General features: G+C 41.2%; 1 protein-coding gene across 1 annotated transcript; it reads left to right on the forward strand.

Moving 5' to 3' along the window:
- Positions 1–120: 120 nt before the first annotated feature.
- Positions 121–12,282, forward strand: tspeara (thrombospondin-type laminin G domain and EAR repeats a). Its single transcript, XM_027006780.3, has 13 exons — positions 121–754; positions 1,086–2,681; positions 5,298–5,515; positions 5,773–5,996; positions 6,266–6,356; positions 6,476–6,623; positions 7,245–7,376; positions 7,650–7,882; positions 8,249–8,438; positions 8,545–8,777; positions 11,177–11,355; positions 11,436–11,537; positions 11,754–12,282. Exons 2-13 carry the CDS (start codon positions 2,594–2,596, stop codon positions 11,905–11,907), a joined length of 1,992 nt encoding a protein of 663 aa, XP_026862581.3. The 5' UTR covers positions 121–754; positions 1,086–2,593; the 3' UTR covers positions 11,908–12,282.
- Positions 12,283–12,845: the final 563 nt, after the last annotated feature.

The raw sequence follows: 12,845 nt of genomic DNA on the forward strand, positions 1-12,845 counted from the left end.
GAATGGTGTACGAGTTCACTGATGTGTGGTAAGTTTTGTATGTAAACTAATAAGTGTGAATGGCTTTCTTACTGACTCCACCATTCTTCCCATCTCTGTCTGTCTGTCTCGCGCTCTCCCTCACACACACAAACACATGGCCAGCTAGATCCAACAACGGACCATAGCATTTCCCTTCCACTCATGGAAATTGATACTTTCCCTATTATGTTCAGCTTTTTTTCTGCTTTCCTTACATATACAGGAGGACAAACACCAAGGGCATATCTGAACGTGTTCACTGCTGTGCTGTCTGCCCTACACACCCCCTGTCTATATGTCTGATGAAGTTGCTTACCGCAGGAACATTTATCTCTGATTGTGCCAAGTTTCTTTTCCTGGCCCTGTAATGGCAGCTGAGCTCAGTGCTGTCCCCTAGCTACACTTGAAGCCTCTGCAGAGCAGAGAGAGAGAGAGATCTCTCCTGAGTTCACTGAACCTGTAATGAAACAGCAGTGCAAATGAAGGATCCTCACAGCCTCAGGGACAACAGACCTGCAAAGTTCAAATAACTGCCTGCTGTTCCCATTCTCTCCCTGTCTGGGAATGGCTGTGGTTAAGGGGGTGTATAATGTGGCTGTGTTTCATCTATTTGGTTCAGTTTGGCTCCTTTGTCCTTTGACTGATATGGGTGTGATATGGTGTAGCTGTTGATGGAGTTTTGTTCCACATACACTAACATGTCCTGTCATACCTGAAACTGCAGGAAAGCAAGGTGAGGTTATATAACACCTTTGATACACTAAGGTTATTAAAATGCTTTATGAATGAGAAAACAAAGATAAAATAAGTTTAAAAGGATGTAAGTTAAATGATTAAAACATGATTAAAACAATATGTTTAACAAGAAAAAATAAAAATTAAAATGGAAATAATGTGTAATAAAGTGCCATTGCAGGATAAAAATGCAGTCGAGCTAAAAAAAAAAATGGTGTTTTAAAATAATGCATTTAGTTCAGATTTAAGTACCTCTTGTAATGTTTTTCATCAGGTTTCATCTAAAATCAGCATAGTAGCTAAATGCTTCTCTGCTTTACCTTGGGCAGGACTAAATGTGAGACCTGCTGATCTGAGAATTCTGTTCGGCCTACACTGCTGCTACATATCAGATAAATAAACTGTCCCTACATCACTGAGCAATTTGTAGACTTGTAATACTAGTTCAAAGTCAATTCTATCACATCTTGGTAGGTAGTATAAGGATTTAAGAATGGGGGTAATATGTTTCCTTCTTTTGCTCCTAGTGAGAATTCTGCCAGTTGCTTTGTGAATCAGCTGAAATTGTTTAAATGTCTTTTTGGTAAGTCCAGTTACAGAAATCAGTCTTGCTACAAAAAAGGCATAGAGGAGTTTCTCTAGGCTGCTGTGTAAAAGCTGGACATACATGCCTTACACCATTGACTGCTGATAAGAGAAGCCTAGCAGCTCTGGCTCAGTCATGTTGAGTAGGTAATAATAGTTGGTGCTCAGTCCTTTGTGCCAGTGGAGGGAAGATTGTCAGATGCACTTGGTTTTATAACGCTGCTCCTTTTCTTCCAGCTTTGAAGTGGAAAAAGCTTACAGCTGCTGAGTTGTTAGGTGATGTCATTGCACTTCGTAGTCGCCAGTTTGTTTGTGTAGTGTAAAGGCCAATGGGCTCATGGATGGAAATCTGCTCATCACAGGGTGTGGGTTATGTGTTCTGACTTTAGTTGCCCCTCTGAGAGCTGAAACTACATTACATATTCGACAAACTGGGTTTCTGTAAACAGATCATAAAACACTGAAACCTTTAATATTTATGAGTCTGAGGTTATTAGTCAGGAGTGGTTATTAGTGGATAGTGTAGATGTGCACAGACACAGTAAGCAGGTTGAGCAAGAAGGGTTTGCCCAGCCAGTAGATTTTAGAACTAAAATAGAAGGTTTTAGAACTACTGATTTGATTTTGGTTTATAGTTTGTATGTACAGTGGATTTCTTGAGAAAGCTAGCTTGTGTGGGTGCCCAGTTCTGCACATCAACACTGGGAGCTCATTGGGAAGAGTTTCAAACCTGCACCCAGGGGGCAAAACAGAGGGATGGTTACAGGGGTGAGGTGAGTTCTAAGGAAATCTCAGCAAATTCTCTCTCTCTCTTTATTGCCTCCCTGTCCTCCCTCCACCTCTCTCAAGCCCCTCCTCTTCTAACAAGGGCCGGTGGGTTTAATTTGATCGTCTGTATAAGTGCTGAGCTTTTCCTCTGGCAGTTTAGTTGTAGCTCAGGCATGTGTGAGAGTTTGAACAGGTGATAAGCTCACCTTTACCCCAAAACCCGTGAGCAACTGACACAACCAGTCAACACTGAAGAGGATTCTTCTGGTGATTCTTCTAGAGCTGCACTGGGCAGGTATAATATTCTAGAGTTTAAGCTGGCTTTGTGTGTTTGGAGAAGGGATTAGATTATTTCTCTCCAGTGCTGGGCTATGAGGGCTGATCCTTCTGGCCAACCCAGAGCAGAGCAGAATCTAGAGCAGCACAACACCTGGCAGAGAATCTGGACATCTACCAGTCAAACGGGGAAACGAAGGGTCATGTGATGGTGATGTTGTTGGTGTGGCTGATTCTACTGTTTGTGCTGCCCCTGACAAGAGGCTCGACAATGGCACCATGGCGACCTTGTACAGGTAAGCTAACAGTTCTTACTATTAGTTCATAACTGAATGTAGAGTTTACTGAGATCTTCTCCCTAATACAGATTCTGATACTTCTTCACACAAACCTCAGCAGCACCATATTAATTTTTGAGTTTCCTAACATATTGAGGCCTCTTTAATCACTTTAGAGAAATAAATGAATAAAATTAATTATCAATGAATAAATCACATCCTCTGTTAGAGGGAGAAAGAGAGAGGAGAAATTTTGATTGATACATGAGTGGAGAGACTATTGGGTGATTGCCTGAAACAAAGAAAGAATCCTCAGGTTCAAATTCCCCTTGTTACCATAAAAAGGGTAAAAGAAAAAGTCATGCTGTGTTTGCAAATCAGTGCATTATAAGAATACCTTAGCCATGACAAAACACTTCAGTGACATCGACAAATCAAGGATGCTTGCTTCTAGGGATTCACACACACACACACAAAGAAAGACTGAAGAGAAGCACTTTGCTTGCACAGCTGATGAACTGCCGAAATGTCGTGTACTGTAGTTTTGACAACCTCTATATTTTTAATAGTAGATTCCATGGAGTTACTTGCGGTTTGCAGTGTACTGTTAAAAACGTAGAGGTCATCAAATCTGCAGTAGAGGACATTTCAGCAGTTCATTTCAAATATGTATGTTCAAATATATGTTTTTCAAATATATATGTTCACATAAATATATATATGTGAATCTGTGTTAGTATGCTAGAGATGTGCAAAGAGCCCAGTATTTGTGTTTGTATCTGTATTTGTTGAGACAGTAAAATTACTGTACTTGTATTTGAATAAAAGTGGAAGGGACGAGGGTGTTTTGTTTTGTCAAAGCTTTGGTCATTTTTGAAATTTTGTCAAATTTACACATAATTACACATATAAACATTACATACATGGGAGCAAATTAGATACAAGAAATATTATATACAAGAATCTCTGTGCTGCTTAATTTCTGTGGGGATAGGCTTTGTTAAATTAGACCTATTATCAGTGTGTTATTAAGGTAGGTGTGGGTAGCTTTCAAATTAATATGCTCTGCTGAATGAATAACAAATCGCAAGAACATTATCTAGACTATCAAGATATATAGGTTGGTGTTATAAGTATGGTTTAGCTAAGGTTATTTCTAACTATTTCTAGCTATAAATAAAGAAAAAGCATGAGACTCACATGCACGAGAATACATCTTAATACAACTTGCATTAATTTCCAAATTTGGCTTTGAAAGGTTTTGTATTATTATTGATAGCATCACCTACATCAGTGGTGTTCTGTGAAACATTAGATTACTTATTAATGCAAAATAAATATACTAGTTTCCATCATGGCCAGGGTAAGGTTTCAAACAGTTGGCTTTACCAGACACTGTACCGGGTCACATTTTACAGAACTTTCTTATAGATAACAACATAAAGATAATGGCATTACCTTTTCTTACTGAATGGTATCCTGCCTGTCAGTTTGCACAAAGCGACCTGTTGCAGTGATGCCAACCTGTGTAAATTACAATTCCTGTCAGTGGAAGCGCTAATAATGCAAGGGGCTGTGCTTGTGCACTCCTTCACACACACACTACACTGACCTGCCAAACGTCATGGGACGAGAACTAGTATGGGGTAGGCCCCCGTCTCGCCTGGTGAAGTGCAGCAACTCTATGTGGCATCAATTCCACAAGTGGATGGAAAATGTCTGGAGGGATATTTAGCCATGCCGTCTGGATAACCACCCACAGGGATATGCGCATGGCACCTCGTGCGTTGAATGTGAATGTGAGTTCTGCCAGAGTTGCTTGTCTGTTCGGACAATTCTTGCCAGACCCTGCTGGACATGATTGTGAACTGAGGAATGTTAAATGCTCACACAACTTTGAAAATGGAATATCCCCTCTGTCTGGCACCCACTATCATGCCTTGTTTCAAACTCTCACAATATAAACAGGTGTGGGCGTTCCTAAGGCAGCCCCTAAGGTAACTCCACATAATCAATTTAAATACTGCTATTCCATGACCTTTGGCATGTAAGTGTAAATAACAAGTCTAAACTGAATTAAGTAATTAAGGAGAAGTTGCCAGTCGCTGATTTTTTAAATCCAGTTGTATTTAGCTTCAAATTTAATTTTTTAGCTCTAAAAATCGATCTTCAGTGACCAACAATCATGTTTTGGTTTTAATTACATTTCCGATTTTAGGATATTAAAGTGTTAGTGTTAGTGTTAGTCTTCAATAAACGCAGGTACCTTAACTAGTAGACAAAGGAGCTGTCTGCAAAAAAGAGAGTGAGCTGATAGGCTATGCAAATGTATAAATCCTTGTCAAGAGTAGCTGCAGTTCTAACAATCATCACTTCTACAATGCAACAATATATGCAAAATTACAGAGCTAACAGGCAAATGCCAGCCTAATCTGATCTCGGGTAAACAAGCTCCACTGCATCTGTGTCTTCTGAAACAGTTACACAACAACTTTGCTTGAACACCAGCTGTTTGAAAATATTTGAAAATATTCAAATTTGGCTCCATCACTATTATATAAATACATTATATTACGTATTCATTCATTCTCATCTTCTCATCTCTCTCTCTCTCTATCTCTCTCTCTCACTAAGATCTTCTTCCTCTGGATCTGTTGTCTCAAGTGCTGTTGCATGGAAGAGCTGCCCTGGAAGGTGTGCATGTATTTCAGGATGGGGATGTGCGGGGTGTGCGCTTCTCTAGTCCCTCGCCTGCCCTGAGTTTCCCTGCCTCTGAGCTCTTCATTAATTGCTCCACCTTCCCTGCTGAGTTCTCCATCGTGGCCACGCTCAAGCTTCCACACACTCTGCAGGTACCGACATACTTCGCACAACACCCAGCAAGTACCCACACACAGCACAGTCCAGTGTGAGTGTGACATAACTGCCAGCATCCTGCACGTACTCCCACACTAACCACACAAGGCTCCCAGCAGGTATCAGCTCTCTTATCCCAGACTTTTCTGTGCCTGGGTTACTTTGTGGTTATGATGCTTGGCCTCCATGTTTCAGTCTGAGGTGCACAGTCTGAGTGCGGTAAGTGAAGGGTACTTCTCTGTTTTTGTTCCAGATGAGTGAGTATGTGTTCTCTGTGTTGCGGGAGGAGGGGCATCTACTGCTGGCTCTGCGGGTCTCTGCAGAACGACTGCAATTGCTGGTCGGAGCGCCGGATGCCCGCCAGCAGCTGACCTTCAGAGGAGTTCAGATAGCCGATGGGCGCTGGCACAGCCTGGTGCTCGCTGTGTCTGGTCGTTATGCCGTCCTCACGCTGGACTGTGGAATCCCACTCGAGTTGTATGTGCATAAGCTCAAAACAGTGTTAGATAAGTGGGTTTGAATTTGGGTGTCATTATTAATTCAGTACAAAAATGTGATTAATCCGAGCTGAAACTTCTCAGAATAATAAATCTAGTAATTGTGGTTTTGTTTTCAATTGGATGTGTATGGACCATTATTGGATAGCTTTATGATGGTTGGAATGAGTTTTCAAGAGATTATTCAACTGACTTTATTAGTAGAAAGTGTGTTAAATAGTTAATAGCTTTTATTTGTTGTGCTTTCAGAGAACAAAAGATGCCATTTCCTACTAATCTGAGTACCAAGAGCTCCTGGGTTCATGTGGGGAGTCGCAAGAGATGGAAGGGCCTCTTTTCTGTCAGTCCACCGTCTGTAACTCATTATAAAACTGCTCATTTTCCCTTCACATGCATTGCTCTCTCGTTCTCTTTCATGCAAAAGTTTAATAGCACTGACACTACTCCCTCTCTTTTCAGGGTCTTTTGCGGCAGCTGTCCTTGTTGCCTGGGTCCGATGCCACCTTGCGTGTTTGTCCCGCTGCCAAGCCCTCACTGGCTGAACTTGCGGTCCCTCCAGTTTTATTGGACTTCCCCATCAAACATGTAGACCACCTCAGCCCATATGGTAATCAGTTCTCTTACTGGGCTGCTGTCAGGCTGCAGAATCTCAGTACCTTCAGAACATGGGCTGTTTTAATGAGACTTAAAAGACAGGTTAATTTGTTCTGCTTCAGTATGGTGTTACTCTTATTTGTTGATTATGACTGAAGGTATCCTTCTGATGCTTAAGCTAATTTTTAACATCGGTTTGCATGATCATATGAATGCCTTGCCACTTAAATCATTCCTATAGTCACTGAAAAAAATGCTGACATTTTGATTGAAGATGGTTTTCCATATAGTCCCAAAGCAAACAGCTGACTTGGCTTTCTTGTAGAGAATCACCACAGACTTTGGGGTTTGTGCAGGGGCTAATGAAGGAAAGGGTGGTGTACATTTACTCTGGCAACTGTTACGTTTTGCTGTTAATGATTTATTTTTCTCTATGTTGTTTCAAAATGATCTCATGTTAACAATCATCCAAAACTCACAAGTAGTTATACTTTAATGCATTCCCATTGTGTCACACTCCAGCAGGGAAGACTTGTGACCCCACAGTTCAGGTCTCTGGGTAATATGTCCATCTGTCTGAATAGATGGAGCCTTTAACTGTGTTTGATGAGTTTGCTCTCCACCCGGCTGGTAGAGGCACAGGTGCGGGTGATGCTGGGCCCCACGAAAGTCTGTTCACAGATGGAGCAGGGGCAGCTGTGGTTGGATACACTGAAGAAAGGCCTATTCCTCTGTGATGGGACTCACTGGCTTCCTGTGCTACAGGGTCAGTGTCCTGCATGGACCATTAACATCAGTATTATAATAACATCATTATAATATCAATATCATGTTCATGGTGGTGACTGTAGCACAAAGGTCGGAGAACTTGACTTGTCACCACAGGTCCAGCTGTCATCACTGTACACTTGAGCAAGTCACCTAACCCCAAACTACCTCTTTAGGGTTAACACCCTAAAGGTACATCTAAATAAAACTATTAACATTACACTTTTATCAATATGTAATGGTATATCTCAGATATGTGTCTCTTTTCCAGAGAAGGAGAGGCTGGACTATGTGGATGACTACCAGGACTTGCATACCAGCTCTGAGACATTGGACATTGAGCTGTTCCAGATCCCTGGTGCCGGTTTGTTCGCTGCTATGGCCCATCGGGCTGCCACACCTGGCTCATCCCTGTACCGCTGGAACAATGGGTCATTCCAGCTGTACCAGAATATCAGCATGCTCAGAGCTCACAGCTGGAGACACGTCACCATCGGGCGACAGGTGAGTTGACATGAGGTAGTGAAAGGAAAAGGAATTGTTTGATGAAACCGTCCTCACTGCACATGTGTATGAGTCTGATAAATCACTGTTTGTTTTTTCTTATCTTCACCATAATTGAGCCATAGCAGATTAACTAGGTGGTTTCAATTACATCATAGTAGATAACTAAGATCCATGTAAGTAGTGATGGGAAAGGGTGAATAGTTTTTACCACTTTTAAAATGAGATTTGACTTGTTTTGATTTGTTTGAAGAAACAAGACTCATTTTTCAGCCTCCATACTGGTCAAAACTGCTGCATGATATGCAAATCATGTATAGATAAGCCTGTATTTGTTTATTAGTCTCTGCGTTTTATCTGTGTTAGGTGTTTCTAGCTGTGTCCAATGCCATGCATCCTGCTGAAGGGCAACGAGAGCAGTCGGTGATTTACAAGTGGAGTGTAAGAAAGAGGAAATTTGTCCACTATCAGACTCTCCACACACACAGTGCACGTGACTGGGAGGCCTTTCATATCAGCAATGATACTTTCCTTGCTGTGGCTAATCACAGAACAGGTACCATCTCATTCCAATGATCAATGACCAATCATGTTTCATGGGGAAACAGCAAGGCCATGTCTGATAACCTAACTTTCTGAACTTTGTGCTTCATCTCACACAGAGGCTGGCAATCACAACATTGAGAGTGTTATCTACAAATGGAACCCTAGCACCAGCATTTTTGAGGTGAACCAGACGCTCCCCACATCAGGGGCATATGACTGGGAGTTCTTCACTGTGGGCACCTACCATTTCCTTGCCGTGGCCAATGCATTTGACGGATCCTCCACCTACATTGACTCCTCTATCTATGTCTGGTTCGAAGGGGCCTTCCAGGATTTCCAGACCATCAGGGTGAGATGTGGATGATGCTCAAGCATTTGCTATTTTCATATTTACTGCTGCAGACTTCACAGCTGCTGAAGGACAAATATGACATGGTAGGGTAGATATACTGTATCATTGCTACAGTGGTATGCAAATGTTTGGGCACTACTGGTCAAAATGTATGATACTATGAATATTTAAGTGAGTGGAAGATGAACTGATCTTCAAACAATTTTAGAGTGAAAAAGTAAAAGGAGCACCATGCAAATGTTGCACCACAAGAGATTTGAGCTCTTAGATAACAAAGGTCAGATAACGGAGACCTTTTACAAAGGTCTTAGAACTTAATTAGATTGTTAGGGCTATAACTGCTTCACAGTTGCTACGAGGAAAGGGCAGATGGTGCAAAACTGAAAGCTTTATAAATACTCTTGTCCCAACCATCAGCAGCCGTGTGCTCCTCTAAGCAACTGCCTTACAATCTGAACATTAAAAAAATTGATGCCCATCAAGCAGGAGAAGCCTATAAGAAGAATAGCAATTCAGGCAGCCATTTTATCTTTTTGAAATGTAATTAAGGAATGCCTGTTAACTGGGAAGGTGGAAGTCAAATTGAGGTCTGTAACACCAAGAAAAAAATTTATGGAAAATTGAATTAAAACCTACTTTTGATTGCAAAAGACCTTCAGGAAAAGTTAGCAGACTCTGGAGTGGTGGAGCACTGTTGTAATGTTATCATGCTTTGGGTTTTTTGCAGCCAGTAGCACAGGGAACACTTTTACTCTTAGAGGGGAGAATGGATTCAATTAAACACCAGCAAAGTCTGCAACTATATCACTTCATTAGGGGGAGGGGAGACAGGGTGGGGTAGGGTGGGGGGAGGGCCCGAAGAAGGTGGCTTTTACAACAGGATAATGATCCTAAACACACCACAAAATCAGTGGACTATTTCAAGAGTCACAAACTGAAGCTTTTTTGCCATTCCCCCCACCTAAAAATAATTGAAAATCTGTGGATAGACATTAAAAGAGCACTTTATGCAAGATGGCCCAGGAATCTCACAGAATTAAGGCCTAACCTGTAATACTGAAATAAAGTAATCTTTCTTAATATATTATAGAAATATTTAACCTTTTATGACTTTTGGAAATCGTTTACTATGCATAGTAACAAATCCTGATCAACGGAAATTAATAACAAATTCTGGAGGCCCAATCATTTGTGTGCCACTATATAGATGATCTAGTTGATAACACTGGAAGTGTAGTGCTATGTGTGGTAAATAGAGGAGGCAGGAGTTGGAATACGGTTAATGAGGAAAGCTGTTACACGTGAGTAAAAGAGAAGTAAAAGATGACTGCAAGCCATATGAAGGTATTCTCCACTCTTGTTGCTGGAGGGGGGGGGGGGGGCTGTGGTCAGGTGTTGGTGGGAATTCCCCAGTTGCACAGGTGTCCTTTGCTGCCCAGGAAGAGAGGAGGAGAGCTCCTTTAACACTGAACATTTAGATAAGGCTGCTGAATCCATATAGCCTGTAATTATGAGCAGAAGATCTAAGCAACTCATAAAATCAAAGTAATCCATCATTCTGATGTGGGTGTGAGCAGCTTAATCTCAAAAGAACCAGGACCCCCCCCCCACACACACACACCACTACCACAAGATGGGTTTTATGTTGCTAAGTGTCCTTAACCCACACGCTGCAGTTTAACAGAGAGGTGAGTGGCTGTGATGGGTTTTAGATTTAGCAGTGTCAGTGGTTGTCAAATGTTTGTATATTATAAGGTTTAGGAATATTTACCCTAGCGATTTTGATTTAATTTCACTTCATGATATAGATTTTTAGAGTTTGACTCATACTATACAGGTAAAATGATGATAAATTGAAAAACATTTTCTTTTTAGTCATCACCTGAATCTACTGCATCACTAAGAAATGGAATCATCCTTTAAAATTGACATAAATGATACTGAACATTCAACAACATTTCTCCAAAATACACCAATTTGACTTCTTTAGAAGATCAGATTAAGGATGATTGAACTTAATGGGTTAATGGGTGAGGCTCTGTACAGAAGGGTTTGAGATTGTGAAGCACCAGTGTTTTTAACTCTTCACTGGGAGTCATTACCCAAAATGACCAGTCAACATGTATATGTTTATGAACACACACACACACACACACACACACACACACACACACACATATATAATATATATTCCTCAGATATAGAACACACAGGCAGACTGTGACTGTGAGAGCTATAATCTCAGAGCCTCCCTGCCATTGGTTAAGAAGGAGGCAGAAGACACAACAATGTCATGAAGGATGTACCAGTCAGAATCCAGGCACTTTACTTTTCAGTGAAACTCTCAGAAAACTCAAGAGTACTGGAAGCAATGATATTTCTCTCATTTTGTCCAGACATGTGGTGCAACAGACTGGGAGATGTTTCAGATTGGAAACAGAGTTTTTTTGGCAGTTGCAAATGGTCACATGCTGTATAACCATGGACAGAGTCTCTATGCCATAAACTCCACCATCTATGAGCTTGACATGAGCACCAAGATGTTCCTCAAGTTCCAGGATATCATCACATACAGGTGAGCTGCGATGCAGTGTTGGGGTTAAGAGAGATCTGTTCTGAATTCTAACATACTTCGTGAATGTGTTTGTGTCTTAGTGCAGTTGACTGGGAGTTCTTCACTCTCGGAGATGAGCACTTCCTGGTGGTAGCCAACTCATATGACGGGTCATCCTACTCTTTGAATAGTGTCATATACAGGTGAAAGTAATGTTGAAAATTTAACAAAAGTGACCTATTAATCAGAAATGTTTAAATTACATGACTGTAGTCAGTAACATATCTGAACATAAACTACCATTTCCAACATTATGTCAACAAGCATGTGCATAACTACATTACGCTACTCTTTGATTTTACGAGGGGAGACCTAATGGTTGGTTATGTCTGCCCTGATTGAGTGTGTGCATCCGCCAGGTGGCAGGGCTACGAGGGCTTCGTTCCTGCGCACTGGCTGCCCACTATCGGCTGCAGTGACTGGGAGTTTTTCACTTGTGCTGAGGGATCATACCTCATGTACTCCAGTGCTAAAACGTCCCTGTCCAAAGTATTCAAACTGCGGACTCACTGAGGGAGATCAGCCCATGTGGGTAATGCAGCAAAGGACCAAGACAAGGGACGATGGAAGACACCCCGAGGGTGCCACTTGCTGAGAGCACACTGCTTGTGCTTAAAGTTGGTCGCACCCCTGACATACCAGCAGTGTGACTACAGTAGGGTCCAAGCTTTGTCATTCACAGCAGGTTCCTAATTGAGCCACAACACACATTTAGTGATTTTCGTGAAACACCTTTCTGAGAGCTGTGCCCTGTATTATGTAGTAACTATCTGCTGCTGTATGATCTCTACTGTTATGTATTTACTGAGAAGGGAATGTTTTTTTTGTTCCACAAACTGCACGCGCGCACACACACACACACACACACACACACACACACACACACACACACACGGATGTGTAAACAGTTATACTGTGCAGTACTATGCAAAAGTATTAGGCATGATTTAATCATCTCCTTTTTCTAACATAAATGTCATGTTTCTCTGGAAACCTTGCACCTTGTACTTCACTGCAATTTTTATACCTCTCTTTATATATATATATATATATATATATATATATATATATATATATATATATATATATATATATATATATATATATATATATATATGAAAGGATCATGAAGTATTTTAAGACCCACCCTGTGACAGAAGCTTGGTGTATTTGGTCAGTAAGAACTGTAGATGGTTGCTAAGAACTGTGACATGACAGCAGGCTAAACACCCAGTACAAGATCTTTTGATAACAACCATAAAAGATCTTTTTGAGTGCGCGTACTTGTCTCGGCATTGTAAACTTGACAATTCTTTGTGACAGAATGTAATTTTTCGTAAAGGGGACGTATTCCTCTACTGTATCTTACGTGCAAACCAGCACGGGATTTAATATCGCGAACTTTGCGATGTCTGTGGTAACGTGGAAGTGCGCTACCGTAAAACTACAAG

Source organism: Electrophorus electricus, chromosome 3, assembly GCF_041902795.1.
Source record: "Electrophorus electricus isolate QZ-2024a chromosome 3, ASM4190279v1, whole genome shotgun sequence".
Classification (NCBI taxonomy): domain Eukaryota; kingdom Metazoa; phylum Chordata; class Actinopteri; order Gymnotiformes; family Gymnotidae; genus Electrophorus; species Electrophorus electricus.